Source organism: Lampetra fluviatilis, chromosome 26, assembly GCF_964198595.1.
Source record: "Lampetra fluviatilis chromosome 26, kcLamFluv1.1, whole genome shotgun sequence".
Classification (NCBI taxonomy): Eukaryota; Metazoa; Chordata; class Hyperoartia; order Petromyzontiformes; family Petromyzontidae; genus Lampetra; species Lampetra fluviatilis.
In genome coordinates this window covers 5,224,769-5,242,055 of record NC_136300.1, presented here as the reverse complement: position 1 = coordinate 5,242,055, position 17,287 = coordinate 5,224,769, and the positions used below count along the sequence as shown (strand labels likewise).

The 17,287-nt window shown below is 43.7% G+C and overlaps 1 protein-coding gene across 2 annotated transcripts in view; it reads right to left on the bottom strand.

Moving 5' to 3' along the window:
- WDR59 (WD repeat domain 59) overlaps nucleotides 1-17,287 on the bottom strand; it is an 80,189-nt gene that overhangs the window by 60,516 nt on the left and 2,386 nt on the right. For both annotated transcript variants that reach the window (XM_078868583.1, XM_078868584.1), the window contains exons 2-13: nucleotides 16,168-16,217; nucleotides 15,027-15,162; nucleotides 13,349-13,434; nucleotides 12,061-12,141; nucleotides 11,506-11,543; nucleotides 10,666-10,754; nucleotides 9,988-10,104; nucleotides 8,699-8,776; nucleotides 8,097-8,256; nucleotides 6,258-6,337; nucleotides 5,895-6,033; nucleotides 4,460-4,596 (exon numbers count right to left, since the gene is read on the bottom strand). In XM_078868583.1, coding sequence (XP_078724709.1) covers nucleotides 4,460-4,596; nucleotides 5,895-6,033; nucleotides 6,258-6,337; nucleotides 8,097-8,256; nucleotides 8,699-8,776; nucleotides 9,988-10,104; nucleotides 10,666-10,754; nucleotides 11,506-11,543; nucleotides 12,061-12,141; nucleotides 13,349-13,434; nucleotides 15,027-15,162; nucleotides 16,168-16,217 — 1,191 coding nt within the window. The remainder of the gene's footprint in view (nucleotides 1-4,459; nucleotides 4,597-5,894; nucleotides 6,034-6,257; nucleotides 6,338-8,096; nucleotides 8,257-8,698; nucleotides 8,777-9,987; nucleotides 10,105-10,665; nucleotides 10,755-11,505; nucleotides 11,544-12,060; nucleotides 12,142-13,348; nucleotides 13,435-15,026; nucleotides 15,163-16,167; nucleotides 16,218-17,287) is intronic.

The window sequence follows — 17,287 nt, the reverse complement described above, 5'->3', positions numbered from 1 at the left end:
CGCATGCATCACAGCCTCTTTGGCAAATGGTACTGGTATATACACACACACTACTCATATTTATAATGTACAGTGCTTTATTAATCTAGTGGTTAATAAAATAAAACTCACATTCATCAAAAACCTGCCAAAACAGCAAAAGCAAATGATATGTAACAATGATGCTTTTCCATGGCATAAGCATAGCATGTGCATATTATATATTTCTTCTTTTAAGAAAAGTTTGTTGAGTTTGTTGTTCATTGTACACATTTACCACTGCCAATGCACCATCTCGAAATAATTTGTTTACCGATGACCAAAAGGTCTTTCCACATTTTGATCTTGAGGGTTTGCTTGAACATCCGTCACCACGCTGGTGCCAAGGAATGGGTCAGAAACGACTCGTCACTCTTGTTAGCCATGGCCAGGAATCGTACTCATGTCACCAGGTTCAAAGGTCAGTGCGTCAATTACTTTGCCATCATTCCACCAAATTAATATTTTTGGGACGGTCTGAGATTCATTTTTTTTAAACAGGTTGTTTGGCTGAAATTGCCTTAAATGTCTACAATTACAATTAGTAGATCAAAATTGTATAGATCGCAGTGGAAGGTGCGATTGCAGTGGCTGTTGCTGTAAAGACCCTGAATTACAGCGTGACAACAGGAGACAGGGGTTGGCCTGTGTGAGCATGGTGTGTTTCCTTATCGGGTAGGTATCTCTACCAACCCACACTGACCAGTGAAGTAACATATGGTCACACACCACTACCTCCACGACCCTGCCGATGACAGCAGCCTAAACCACGGCACACAGTCCCCAGCAGCTTTGGTTCCACCAGGAATAGCATCATAGTCAAGTCTTTATCTCGGAGGTGAATAGAACACAGCTGCTGATAAACACATTTTAATGACCCAATGTGAAAATTTAATATTGCTCACCGCATATATGCATGTATATACATGAATACAGTACCTGACATCAATATTCAAAGGTACACTCGTACAGAATAAAATAGCTATTTCTAGAAACCAGTCACCTCACCTCAACATCATTTCAACCAAACTTGAAATTATGGTTTTGCAATTAATTAAAATATTAATGCTGCCTACTTCAAGAATATTAAATATATCACTGTTACAAGCATAATCCAGACAATCGCGCATACACTCACTCTCACGATTATCTACTCTTCTTCCAGTTCAAGCAGTTTTTCCATAATAACTACACTGTCCTTACAAACGGCTACTGCCCAGACAGCTAGCATCCATTCCTCTTTTTGTGATAACTGTTGAAAATCACTGACAAAGCATGGAGATACAACCATAATACAGTAAAACCTTGGATTGCGAGCATAATTCGTTCCGGAAATGTGTTCGTAATCCAAAGCACTCGTATATCAAAGCGAATTTCCCCATAAGAAATAATGGAAACTCAGATGATTCGTTCCACAACCCAAAAATACTGTATTCATATAAAAAATGATTAATACAAAATACCTTTTTATATTTTTATGATTAAAATTTAATAAAGTAATCAAATTAATTAATTACATTTAATCGTGGCTGGTGTGAGGGAGACGAGAGAGAGGAGGATTATTGTGTAGGACGACTTTCACTTGCAGTCCAGTTACTAAAGAAGTCACTACACTTGGACAAAAAATAAAAAAATAAATGCTTTACGCACACACACGTGGTCACAACACTATAGTAAACAGTATACGCTCGCACGAATGTTGACTATACGAGTGAGGCACGCCGACTGAGACCGAGCATGGGAGACGATTACCCACAATCCCGCAGCGAGAGAGAGAGAAGAACCATCGGCTCAGTTGTGATCACGTGACGCTCGGCAGACAAAGCGTATACTGTACGTACTACAGTACTCGTATTGCAAGACCTCGCTCGTTTATCAAATTAATATATATTTTGTTTAAATTTGCTCGTCTTGCAAACACTCGCAGACCAAGTTACTCGCAATCCAAGGATTTATTGTACAGGTTTTTTTGGGTTAGATTGCGTAAATATATAAATGTGTCGTTAAACCCGCCACCACCCGACACAGCCAATTAGTCAGGTTTGTCATGTAAACAGAACAAGCCAATTTGTAACTAGTACAGCACACCGGTGTGTTGGAGAGCAAAGCCACAACATTTACAAGCTTTCTTTGGGTGCACACTTGTGCATGTTTTCGGGCTCGACAACAAAAACCGTCACGGAATGCGCAAGGTGACACTAACTTTTATTAATATCAATTAACCCATTGTAGATCTTTCTCTTTTGGTTTCACAAATGCATGACTAAGATCCACTTCAACCGATTTCACACCTTCCTGCGAGGTCACGGCAAATAAATTACTGTTAGACACCAGCGGTGCACTGAATAGCATTCTCTGCTACCCTGCGAAAAACCGTAATAAGATATCCGAGTTGGATCCAAATTTAAAGGTGAACAGTAAAGTCTTATGAGAATAAGTTTTCCCCTTTTATCTGGCAACAAAACAGGTGTTAAGTTGTTAAAACACCAAACTGAAACCTTTTACAAGGAATCATGTCTGCATTAACCACAATACTTGTGGTCAAAATGCAAACAAAAAACACTGTGATAATATAGAATATACAGATCCCATGATGTAGATGCACACCCCAAGCTCTCATTACTCTGATAGTGCATTGTCTTTGTGCTGTTCACCTTTTGGCGTCCTCTGGTCTAACACCGTTTGAGACGAGGCTCAAAAGAAAGCTGTCTCTGGTGTGGACCAATCAGCTTCAAAGGCAATGCATATGAAATAAACCACTGCGACGACGATCTGGGCTTGTGTCTTCGTCTTGATTATTTCTTTCACAACTGGAAAGCTCCGCTCTCGCTCTCTCTGGCACGGCTGCACTCCGTTCCGCACGGCTGGTGGTTACTCGCGTCTCCTCTCTCTCTCAACCTCTCCCGCTCCCGCGCGCCGCTGACAGGCGGTGCGCTGGGAGAAGCCTCCGGCCCGCCACGCGGCAGCTGGTGTCCCGGAGGCGAGCGACGTGGTCCCGCTCTCTGACTCCACACACTGACCCCGAGCTCTCTTCTGCTTCCCCTTATATCCCCCGGCCTACGTCACCAATCCCCGCCTACAGCCACGCCCCCTCACGAACCTTCTAGATGTTACTTCCCCCGAGCCATTTGAGCTCCGCCCCTAACCTCGGCCCATCCCTCTAATTGGGTGATGGCCCAAGCGGCTGAGCCTATCCGCTCATCGAGGAACTCTCTCGTATTACACATATATTATCAGAGTATGTTTTTGGTTTGCATTTTGACCACAAGTATTGTGGTTAATGCAGATATGATTCCTTGTAAAAGGTTTCAGTTTGGTGTTTTAACAACCTCACACCTGTTCTGTTGCCAAATAAAAGGGGAAAAACTTTTTCTCATATTTTAGTACTGGCAAAGGAGGTCCCATGATGAAGTGAAGTCTTAAATAGATATTAAGGAATGTAAAGAGATGAGAGAAGAACAAAAGACTGATACAGTGAGATGTGAAATATATAGAAAAGGCATTAGGGTGCAGCGAGATAAGAGAAAGTGCAGATGAGATAGGGATATTTTGACATTAGAGAAAACAAATGGAGTTTAAATAATAGCAAAGACACTATCCTGTTTCTACTTGTTTTAAGGTTAACCGTTTGGCCGGTGGATACTGGCCAGATCTGAATTTCACCCGAATATCTGGTGAATCTCCATGAAAAACTCGAGCAACTCTTCCCCATCTTTCTATCACCTGCTTTTCATAACCGGTTTGGCTTATGTTGACAGTGTGTACGTGCGTCACAACATGATGTATTGGGCCCGCACAATGCCTCAATAAGAATTTATATTTTTTTAGCAACGAGCACATCATAACGTGTTCTCAGAACAGCCGCAGAAAACTCGCGAAGATGACATTTTAAGTCACTTTAACAAGTCTCTTAATGCACGCTAGGGGCACACCCATATATGCCCTAATAAGAGTCATCACCTGTCAAGAAAACTAAGATTTGTAATTCCCAGAAGTGGAATAAGCCATGTTGAATAAAACTAATATTTAGCACAAAGTCGTTACGTATATTCATTGGTAAATCGGTTTCGGACCACCAACTAGCAAAAATATTTGAACCCATTTAGGTGGCTGGAACCCAGATTCAAACCCCGGGGGGTCTCATTCGTGCCAGCTCAATGCCCCAACATGGTATGATCACACTTAGCCATCTCTTGCAAATCCGATGTCTTTATTACCAGCAGTGGAACTGCCACCAATGCACAGTCCACAAAGTTAAGAATCTTTCATCGGAGGAATCCGATGAGCTACGATGCGCTCTTTTTACATCCGCCAGAGCTGCGAAGCGACGCGCAAAAAAAACCCGTGCCCGCACGGCGTGTGTCAAAGCGAGATGCGAGCGAGGTGCCGCTGTTATCAATTGGTTTGGGGGATGAAGTGGGCGTGAGAAAGTGGGCGGCACCTCATCCACGGCCACGTTGGGAATGTGCAGGTTGACGAGCGAGAACTCCTGCTGCAGCGTCTGGGGCTGCCCTGGCACGGCAGCGTCGCCCCTCCGGCGGCCACGCGGGGACACCGCGGCGATCTCCTTCGGTACTCCTGCCGGTGCAGGGGGAGGGGGCAGGCGGGAGGCAGACGAGACACGCGACGTTGACCTCAGTAAGCGGCGATATTCATCGCACATTCAACGTTTGGGAGGCAAGCGAAGCCTTGAATGAGAATAAGCACCCTCATTAACAATACCCTGGCATGGTCTTGTATGTAAAGATTCAACCCCCCCCCTCCCCCACCCTGCGATTGAATGATTAGCACGGTTGGCTACGCACAGTGCGAAAGTTCAACGTAAATACATACACCGACAAGATTCGGGCTAAAAATGTAATGGTAGAAGAGATCATTTTTTTGTATGTAGTGCGTGATACTTCTGTTCAGTTAATTTTATTTCCCGAAAGGTTAAATCTTGAAAACATATATAATAAGATCATTAAAAAAAACACAATCTTACAGGTACTATCACGATCGAAAGAATATATTTTAATCAACGAGTTGATTAATTGTCGCTCGCCTATTTATTAGGGTAAGTTGAGGCTTGGTATGGTTAAATAGGAGCTAGACTTGGTAGGATTAGGTTCAGGTAATGATTTTCAGGGTTCAGCTGAGGGTAAGGACTTGACGAATAAATACCTGATTAATGGTTCCTGATGTAGATAATCAGCCACATCTCCCCTACTAATTATAAACTTGATCATCTGATTCTAAAAAGAAAATGTAAACTTAAGTGGAATGACCTTCAAAGGGGGACCTTTCAATTATTCCCTATTTGTTCCAGGAATACGCAACCTAAAAAAATATTCACAGCTCTTACTCCATAGAGGTGCAGCTAGGCTGTATGTCGGGCTATCTGACAAGAGTGTGAAGCTTCGTTAAGGAGTGAAAACACTATTAAGTTAATACAAGCCCATAATTTTAGCACTGTAATGACTTCCCTGTAACACCCTTACCACAGTGTTAAATAGATCAACGCGGGATACCACTAGAGCACTGAAAACAAAACCTCCCAGAAAATTTAGAGCCTTTTTTCCCCCTCACTAATGAAGCGTCACCAAAGTTTTTTTCGATTTAAAGCTTTCGTGACTGCAGGGATTCATCTTCTTGGTTATTTCGGTAAAGTCACGTAGAAGGGAAGTAATAAAATAATAATGTTTTATTTTTATTATTTTATTACTTTCCTTCTACGTGACTTTACCGAAAGAACCAAGAAGATGACATCACCATAGTGTCGGACAGCCTGGAACGCACAACCTAGGTAAGTATCGAGAGTACAAGCGCTACTCGTCTTGTGAGTCGAGTCTTTGTTTCGGTGTGTGTTGTTGGCCTGGCGATTGTGTGATACCCACCCGGGTCCTCGTGGTTGGACGGCCGCGGGGGGGGGCTGGGCTCCGCGTCGGGGGCCAAGTAGCCCTTGTCCATGTCAGGGGTCACCGTGTAGTCATCCAAAAGGTCATCAGTGCCATCGAGATTGTCACTGGAACACAGCTGCACACCACACGCTCCGTTCCCTGCATTGGCAGATACGAGTTTCCTTTTTTTGCCGATAAACTTTATAAATAACTATCGACATTCTATCATTGGCCTGTACACGCTGGAGGAGATGCTGGGTAAATACTCTTTCGGCGTGGATGCTTATTTATGGGCAGGTGAGTGTGAAGGACAGCTTAAGTCAAATACAACAGTTGCAAAGGGATGGGGGCGGGAGTCACCCTCTGCAGCTGTGTGTCAATCCTCCAGATGCGTAGACTCTGATCGCGGGACCACGTCACAAGCTGGAAGTCCTTTAGTCCTGCACAAGCACAAACCCATCAACAAAGGTCATGTTCCAGAGCATGTACGTGAATTTGTGCACTTTTGTCCACATGTGTACTTTGATACAGCAGGTATAAATATCTCAGCCAATTATTTACACCAGAGACTTCCACAAAACGTGAAGCTGCAGTGGACATGGTAAAACATTAACACCGAGGGACGAAGGTAGCCAAAGCTCGCAGGTGGCTGACCTCAACAACTGCCAGTGTTGGGTAACAGTCTCAACAGGTGCTGGTGTACAGCATTTGCTAAAACAGTCAAAAATATATTAATTAGCTAAACATGGTTATTTATTCAGCGAAACCTCACTGAATCTCAATACCCTTTTTCAAGAGGGCCCTGCATTGGCTTGTCAGGCTCATTCATAGAGGCGTGTTATTTGCATGTGGGAGAAACCCCACGTGATGAATGTGTTGCTGCATTCACACGTTTGAATGATTTTATTCTTGCATGTGACGATATATTCAGGAGCTAAATGTCAAGGTCTGCTAGGCAAGAGAGAGCTTCAGGAGAAGAGTTAATCTCGTTTGCCGTTCCTCTGTTGAAGGAGATGAGATGATAGCGGTTAACTATATATTCCAGAGTTGCAGGGCCAACATTTCACTGTGGCATGTCTTTAACTTTCCATTTATGAAGGGGATGTGCACATTGGCCTGTTGATGTTATGACGAGGTTGATGGTTACACCACCATTGTCTTGAAGAAGGAATGTCAAAGCCAGCAGGTGCAATATTTGGGTCTCGAATTAGGTGTTTATTCTGGACGTCCGCGTTGTTCCACTCTATTCACCAGCGATCTCCTGGATCTGGCTGAGATTCTAGGTTGGTGACGGGGCAATCCCAGACGGGGGAACGGGACTTAAGGGTTGGCGGCAAGGTACATTGTTGAGGTCTTGGTTGACGAGTAGGTTTTTGTTGGCAAGAAACGAGTAAACGCCATTGCAGTTTGCATGTATCTGCACATATTTGGTGGCAGAATGTTTGCCGGAACAGGGAGCCAAAGGACTGGTGTCAGTTCCAGTCTTCCAGTTGTGATGCACATCGCATTATTCAAATGTGCATCTGGCAGTTTTGTGTATGGGTTTCCTGGACCGGGCTGGAGGACAGGACCCTGCCACCAAGTAGATCAGTGAGAGGGTGGCAGTTCGCAGCACATCGACTGATGCGCCCCAGGTCGTTCCTGCAAGTTTCCGTAGCAGATGGAACACTTGTATGTGTGCATCTGTCTTGGTGTGCATGTCAGTGTGTTTGTATGTGTGTCCATGTACATGTGCAGAAATTACATGAAATTTATACATGTAATTTCATATTTGTAATTTGCAATGAATGGGTATCTAAAGGACACACCTGAAATTGTTAATTTGTATCTAAAGAACACGAGATGAAGCAACTTGTAAGTGTATGCTCATGTATGTGCGTGCCTTAATGTGAGGCATGACAGTGTAGCGGTTAGCGCACGACACTATGAACCCGGCGACTAGAGTTCGATTCCAGCTCACAGCCAATATCGGTGACGATTATCTGAAAGGGTCCTAGGCCTCCTCTAGGTGGACTCGGTCTCAAATGAGTACCTGCGACGATGCATAAACATCACCACTGGGGAGACAAAGGCAGTCGGGCATGGTGCTGGCCACCCACCCCCTCATGTGATGTGCCGGATATCATAGGTGCTCGCTAACAGCACTTGCGACAAGCCTGTTAAGGTTAAGAATTGTGGGTCTTGTCTGTGTACACTGACCTTCCCTCTGCTTGCGCCAGTTGAACTCTAACACCACGTCGTTGTGCCCTACGAAGGTGTGCACAGGTGCCCCCAGCTCTCCCAGATTCCACAGCAGTAGGCTGTTCTCACCGCGCCGAAGCTGCGGCACCATCACCGTGATCAACCCATTGCTGAAAGGCTGCCCACGCCGCATGCAGAGATACAAAGGACACACAAATCACACGCACAATCCCCCGGTTAGGATGTTGCTGCTGCAAGATGAGCAACATCGAGAGGACCATATAACACTCAAAACTGGTGGTGTGGCTGGAACTATTCACAATGGCCTTTATTTACCTCCAGTATTCACGCATAATGGCTTAGATGTGGGACCGAAGAAGTAGAGTACAACAATATATTTAGCTAAACTGCCTGCAATGTAGAAGATTAATGAATGATGCATAATTTCCCTTTAATAAACAGCCTCACAAACGCAATCACAGTTACATACATGCTGATACATACATTAATACACAAATATAACCTGTTACATATCCACATATATTAAGGTACACATCAAAATAAGACACATAAGGATACATGTCTATGCACATCCGCTCACACACAATCACAATACGCACCGTATACCGTGCTTTCCACACAGGAACTTGGCACGACAGCACATGTATGTTCTTCCGAGGGTTTCGAATGTCCCAGAACTGTGAAAAGACAAAAACCATGTCATGTGATCGTGTATGCTACTGATGCCATCTTTATTACACAAGCACCACTATATTGCATGGCACAATCGATTGCAGCATTACTTACAATATGAATTGCGCTATTATTTTTCGTCAGTCGCCGTAAACAATCAATCAATAAATAGTTTAGCAACACTTTAAACAGTCAAATAAGTTGTTGTCATTATTGTTTATGACAATACCGACACCACTCGATAAAGTGTTGCGAACATAATGAAGAAGCGGCTCTGATGGGTGGGGCACGTGGAGGATCGAAGAGGTTAGATTATCGAGATAAGCAGGTGGCAGCAGCTTTACAAACCAAGGGGAAAGACCTAAATCCAGACAAATTATTTGCCAATACAAAAAGACATTTCTGCGGAGGGAGCTGGTAGGAACGTTGGGTTGCTCGGTCAATGGCCAGGGTCAACGGCGGCGTGGTGTATTCCGCAAATATGCCTGACTGTGAGGGCGGGCACAAGCCGGCGTGAGTAGGTTAAACGTTGAGTATAGCCCCAATATTTTGCTGTCTTTTCTTGGATTTTCTGTTTGCACTCAGTCACATATTCACTTGAAGATGTTTTTTGTTCATGTTTTTTTTTTGTTGCGGTTGCACCCGATTCAAGAGCCGAATGGCTCACAGGGCTATACCTAATAAATGAACTTGAACCCTCCCCAATCAGTCCCTCCCCACCCTCCCCACCCAGCCCCTCCCCACCCTCCCCTCCCCTCCCCACCCAGCCCCTCCCTGCACGACGGACGGACAGAATAATCCCGTGGGCTGGTGTAACCAGGAGGTTCCTACCAGTAAAACCTCACATTTGTCAATAACACTGCTTTAAAAAATAACAATATATCAGATGACATTTCAGGTAATGACCCTTTCTAAAGAGCACATTTCCAGAAACGTTGCCTGTTATATATGTTTTCCCTTTTAAGGCAGCCCATCATTGACGGATGTGTTGAGTTTTTAAATTATTATTATTATCATCATCCAGACAGTGGGAGTATTGTAAGAGGAGCCCTTGAAGGTGCGATAAGAAGTTTACGACAACTGGGGACCTATCAGAAAGAAGCAAACAATGGCAAGCTGCGGTGGTATTAAAGGCACTGTCAATGATGACCTCTTCAAGTTGACACCGTGGCTACGGCAAAGTGAACAATGCGCCAATCTCTCTGGCCCGAGTCACCTTGACGGAGTTGTCCTGGCTGGAGGTGGCCAAGATGAATTCATTGTCTGGGTGCCAATCTAGCCCATGGATCTTGGACAGGTGAGCAGCCATATACTCCACGGGTGCCGTGGCTTTCTGCAAACGCAGCAGTGACAACCACGTCATCACCAGCAGCAGCAGCAGCGTCATGATCAGTGAACCTCTACAATTCACAGCAGTGCAGCAGTATGATTTAACCTCATTAATCAGTACTCGCATCAACATTTACAATATTTAATATCATCATTTAGCATATGGGATTTACGATTACACTCAGATTAAAACAGAGAAAATTAGTTTTTAAAGTGTCATGTTTGTGTTTAGAACCATCGAAAACAACTTGATGTAAACTTTCCAAGACCTAGGTTTAAAAAAAAATGTATATATAGCACCGCATGGCAAAATGTGAAATTTAGACTTTCAGATGGTAAAATCGGAAGTCTTATGATTTCTGCACCCTGGAAAATCTACACACACACACTTTTGTCAACCTAAATTTAAAATGACTGGGCCAGATAGTTCTGTATTGCGGTGTATTGTGTTGTTTTGCACCGAGATGTGTTGCATTGAGCTTCATTAATTTGGACTGTGTGTTGCTGCACGGTATTGTTCAGAGTGGCATAGACCGGTGTAGTGGCACAAACTGGAGCAGCCCACCCGTTTGTCCCAGATGCGCACGTCCCCGTCGTGACTTGTCGCCAGAGTGTCCCTCTGCCTCTTGTTCCACTTAACTTGGGATGCCCCAGCTACACACAAACAAGACAAAGATCACCCCAGTATAGCCTTAGAAGACTGTTGGGGCAAGTGCTGTTCGTGAGCACCTATGAAGGCGGGCACGGAACACGAGGGGGTGGGTGGCCAGCACCATGCCCGACCACCTTCGTCTTCCCAGTGGCAATGTTTTCACACACTGCACCAGGTATTCATTTGAGGCCAAGTCGACCTAGGGGAGACCCATGACCGGTTCACATAATTGGCACTGGTGTTGGCCGTGAGCAGGAATCGAACTCGGTCGTCGGGTTCGTAGTACAGCGTACTAACCAATACACTACCACTCCACAGGCACACAAACACACAACAGTACACACGCACACACTTGCCTTAAAGGCCATCACTGCCTATTGCCACATAACTCAAATGTTGCAATAGCTCCCTCTTTCGGATGAGCAACCTCAGCTTCAACTTGATGTACTCCGAAATCAGTGTAAGGGAACTTCAAATGTATATCTCAGGTAGCGCTAGATTTATGGTCCAAAGGACATAGTGTAAATTAAGTAAGAGGACAGATTAACACGTAGACTTTTGCGACCAATATTATTCATAATCAACTTTTTTGGGTTAGATCGCGTTATTTATAAATGTGTCGTAACCTTCCACCACCCGACACGGCCAATCAACAAAAAAGTGTCACGTTGACAAAAGACAAATAGTTCACTGCTTTAGCCCACCGGTGTGTTGAAGCGTGAAACCACAACATTTACAAAGAGGACAGCTTACCAACAGCTGAGAGGGAGATGGCTGGCTTCCTTGTGTCCCTGTTAAAGATCGCATATGCAAATTAATATATCCTTAGAGGCAATTAAATACCACAAGAGAATGCAGCTCTCTCCCTTTATGTATATAATTATCAAATGCGTATGTCATGATCAATAAATGTTATATCTTACATATATTGCTCCATATAACATATGATGGAATTATAAAGTATATAAATCAGTTGAGTTATATGCTGCAACTTGCTTTTTTCTGTAATTTCCTTTTTTTGCCCACTAAGGTCCTCTGCTGGTCATTCTTGTAAAACAGCTTAAGGATTAACGTTTGTTCTAAACAAATAAAACTTAGTATTTATTTTAAAAAAGATAAGAAGTGATCACATAGCAACTGCTCATTGTTTACGCACATAAGTGTCCGCACACATGTAAAATACATGGGATTCCTGAATTACACATTAGTGTTATCAGAGCAATGATTTAATCGAGCTGTCATCAATGCCGTTGACACTATTATTGTGGGGAGCCTCAAAGTGGTTCTTGGCTGCCTGTGCACACTCACTTGATGTCCCAGATGTAGATGTACGTGTCTACGGAGCACGTGACCAGGTACTCGTGCTCAAACCAAGACCAGTCCAGATCACTGCCGACGGCACACGTACCGCCAAAATATTACATCATCACACTTTCGATAAACACACAGCATAGTGTGCACACTACACACATCAAAATATGAATAAGGTTCGAAGCAGCGGTGGAGTGGTTAGGGCACTGTGTTACGAACCGCTGCAACCCAAATTTGACTTCAGCCACAGTGTCAGTGGCGAGTGAAATCTGAATTGACGCTGGGCAGCCGCCCTTCGCCAACCTGTGGTGACCAGCGTGAAGTTTGGCAAAACAACGCCCGTCATGGAAGGGCATGGGCAGGGCTTTAATCAATGAGTGCATCGATAAAGGGCTGTGACTTATTTTGATCATTATTTCATTCTGCGTACATTAAGTACCGCAAACAAGGAAATTTTCTATTTTGATTGAAAGCTTTCGTGACTGTAGGGATTCATATTCTTGGTTCTTTCGGTAAAATCACGTAGAAGGGAAATAACAAAATAATAAAAATATTAAACAATTAAATTCTCACGATGTTTCGACTGCAACACAATCATAATCATTTTCTTGCTGTGTTTTTCACACCTGATGATTGTGTTGCAGTCGAAACGTCGTGAGAATTTTATTGTTTTATATTTTTATTATGTTGTTGTTTCCCTTATACGTGACTTTACCGAAAGAACCAAGAATAAGGAGATTTTCACTTTACAAATAAACTATTATTTTTTTAAAGATGAAAAGAACACATGCACAAGATGCTGCAAATAAGTCATGAATACCATTCAATTATAAATATGAAATTCATGCTGAATACTTTAAACATGTGACGAGTCTGCCATGACAATAAAGTTAGCCTGTTAACTAGTCAGCATGTTACGATGTATCGACTCAAATTAAAATAGATTTATATCTCACGATACAGGCATATAAATGTGCAAGAGAAAATATATAAAATAGATTTCAAGTATATGCAAAGAATGGCAATGTTACAGTTAGTATCATGCCAACAAAGCTGTAAGAATGAGACTTAAAAATAAAAAAATACAAGCGACGCAATAACTATTAGACAAAACAGAACCAATTCTTCAATCAAATCATGACCGTGAATTGTGAAAATTAGCGTCAGCTTAATAACTGGGAGGGTACGTTGAAACATGCCTCTTAAATAGTGATATAGAGTTGTGTACATTGATCAAGAACTGCCTGACAGGCTGATATCATGCTTGCAAGCTGCGCTGCTACACCTGATCACACGCGTGTGTCCCCGCAATGATGTTGGAACCTCCCCAACGCCATCCTTCCACTTGTACAAGTCCACCTGCTGGTTGCACTGCAGCACAAAAAAACACAAGACCCAAGTTTAGTACAAGTTGATCATCGATTATCCGATACTGCGCAATTATCCGGCTTCTAAAATTATTCGGCAGTCCCGGGGCCAATTCGGCGAAACCGGCAAAACGACTCCAAAAGCTGTACCAGTCCGGCGATCGGCACCATGTGCATGACAACAAAAGTAGCTATGCTTGATTTCAGTGTTAAAAATTATACACAGTACATTATATACTACATACAACTGGAATGGTAAGTACGGTACAGTAAATACGGTCACTTTTAAAGTAAGATGTTTTTTTCGGTCTATTTGTAGTTTTTAATGATAATTTCATATAGGAAACATGCTTGAAACACAAAAATAACACCTACAAACCACATGTTATCTAAGAATGTGCAAAAATAAGCTATTTTAAATTATTAGTGATTATCCGTTTTATTTTATCAGGCACTCCCTCCCCCCGAAGCTGCCAGATAATCGATGCTCGATTGTAGTATACACTGCTAGGGAGGGTGCTGTCAGTGTGCACATGTTAAGAGTAGCACGGCCCATCAAAAATCTTAATCTGTATTCATTCTGGAGGAATCCGATGAACTCCGAAGATCTTTTTCACAGATGTCCAGCTCACGAGGACACCGTGACATTAACAGATGGAGGGCACGTCAACCTCGTGAAATTTTACGTAAAACAACCCAAGGAGTCGGTTAATTTCTTTCAAGGCAAAAGTCACGCTGCAGTGGTATGCATTTACATGAACAACTTTGTCATTGACCAGATTTGCTTCATGTCTTGATGGAAACCACACGTTTAGGAGGGCAATAATCGTTTAAACAGCAGTCGATTGATGATCATTGCAAATGGCGATTTCATTTATTTTCAGTTATACTTCAATTGCGCTGGCGGTATCGCGTTATGAGATAACTACATTTCCATTCGAAGCTCTCGCCATGTCAAAAGGTCCCCCAGAAGACGACATCGTGAAACGACTACTGAAGTCATGTCAATAGGAGTATTTATCCAGAATGAATGCAAAAGTTTTATACGTCGTGCAAAAATGGACCGTCACACTTTTTATTGCTCAGGCCTGCAATTAACCAAATGAAGTGAATTACCAAAGTTAATATTCCGGGTTTATTTTTTATGCAGACTATACCAAGAACCCGGCTAAATACAGGCTGCTTCAAAAAAATGTTAACCCTTCCGAGAATTTGCAACAATACCACAAGAAATGTGCCTCCGGGCTCTGGAGACCACCTGGAGATGATTCCAGGCATGTATTGACAATGATGGCGAACAAGTGGAGACTGATTTTTTAAGCAATTAACATACATTTGTTATCATGTTAGAGTATATCATCCGTTCTTTTTCAATTAAACATGATAGTCCCATATAAGCACAACAAAAATTATTAAGCACCCTGTAATAGGTGGCTGAAACCTGTATCTGAACCTCGGATCCAAGCGGAGCTAGCGCATAGTTGTGACACGGCACTGTCCTCTCGAGCCACTCGGCTGCCTTCATGACGAGGAACGACAATCATGACAAACGGAGCCACTACGGGCCACCCGAGAGCCTCCGTCGAGACGTCGTACCGAAGCGGCGAAGAAATGCTTGGACACTTCGTGGGGGTTCCACTGCACAGCGCCGACGTCCCACTTGCTCTGCCGGGAGATTTTCTTCACCAGCTCCGATGGGGAGTCTAGGTTTATCATGTACAGGTACCGCCGCCTGAGAGATAGAAGCAGCAGGCGCAGGACAAAAAGACAATTTGGTTTTAAAAACAGCGTCTACAAATAAAGATACTTACAGACAACTGCAGGGCTACACTGCCGGTAAAGGGCAGTGCATTAGAATATATTGTTGTACTGTACTAGCCTCCAAAGTCTCTGCGCCCCAGCTCGACCAACTCGCACTGACCAGAGAAAGTTCAAACAACCCCCATGACCTGCGGGGTGTGGAGAGGCCTCCATCCCACAGTAGATGGACAAAAAAGGGCAGTACATGTACAGAAAAGATATAAGTGACACGTTGAACATCGTCAGGGTAAGCAAAGTCATTGGAAAAGGCTTGAAGCAATGCGAATTTATCTTTATCAGATAAAATTACAATGTATGCAAATAATACCAGTAAAAAGTGTTCTTAAGATTGTGTGCCGATGTGAAAATGAGGCCCCTGATATTGCAATTCATAACAGGATCTGCATTTTATATTTGCATGAAATAATAATATTAAAATATTAGGTAGTCAGATGCTGTATAATAATTCTGCAATTTGTTTATCCACATCAGTCAGATTGAGGCTCAAAATGCTCTTTGCAGGAGGATCCTGCTCTGGGTTGTTTGGAATAGTCGATCTAAAGGATGTTATAAACACACGCAACGAGACAGAAAGCACCCAGAGAAAACCCCATGCATTGGGGGAACAACACTCAAAGGTCTACAGTGACGAGTTGACAAAACCACTTGCTGCACTGCCTGGCCACCTCACACCCAAGCAGCTTTGATATGTTCCCAAACTTCCGTGATCCATCGACCCTTGCCTCTGAGAGCTGGATGAAATGTGTGTAGCACCAAAGCACCTGGGGTTCAACTGACTGCTGCAATACCGTTATTGATTTCAATCAGTTATCGATCGCCTACGATTTCACCACATCACAAGGTTTCACTTGGTGAGTAAGAGCAATGGTGGGGTGGGATCGGGAGTGGCAGCCTCCTTGGCAGGAGTAAGCCTCACCCGGAGAGCACAGCTGTTTGGCCTTGGCAGTCGACGGACATTGCGGTGGCCTGCAGAACAACAGCAGTGGGTCAGAGAACCACCATGACGACTGCAATCTCGTAATGACAATAGTTTACATTCACACAACGTTGCCGTCAAGAGGGTGGAATATCGGTTGCACGTACATTATTTGGAAAGACACACTGCCTTATTGACACGCACGTTCAATAGAACTGCACACTGCCAAACGCGCACGCTTAATGAAACACAGAAAAGGGGTGGTCAGAAAGTAGTCAGAGGAGGACGTGTTACATGCTTCCACACAACAGGCAGTGCGTGACTAAACAACACCAATGGGACGCTGGCATGAGTTACACAGGCGGTCAGACCTCGTTTGGTTGACATACCCACGTGTGCTATGCTCATACACATAATAATAATCCAAACGTGATGTACATTATACATACAGTAGTGTACACAATGTAATAATATGCAGCAGCCACATTCCACTCCCAATCTCACACTGCCGGCTGGGGCATCGTTTACACCGCAAACATGTGTTCACACGTACAAATATTAGCTACTCACGCACAACAATGATTAACACATACCAAAAAAAACCCAACAACAGACGAAGCAAACGACGACGTATTCTACAAGAGCTAATTATTAAGCAGTAACCGCATGGTGAAGATGAGTAAGTTGTAGATAGCAAGATTGGCAGCCTTGTAATGTATTCGCTCACTCTCGACGAAAACGACTCGAAGGCACGAGGAGGAGCCAGACAATGAGCACGGTGCCAACCACTGCCCAAAGCTCTGCGGTCCTCTACACATTAAGGTGTTATCGGCCAATGAATGAGCGTTTTTAACGTGGAAGGGAAACCAGAGCGCCCAGATAAAAGCCACGCGAGCTTGGGGGAGACACTCTCATCCCATACAGACGGGCCAGGTAGAGTCCACGTTTTGCTCGAATGCATTTCCTTTCTCCTGCACTTCCTCGACGCTCACGGGGAGTCTCGCAAACGTTTGCGGAATCCACCAACTCCGGGACCTTCAACAGCGCTGTATTGACAGGCGTACCCAAGTAGCATCCCCAATATCGCCCAGCTGTCCACACTTGAAAAAATGTCAACGCA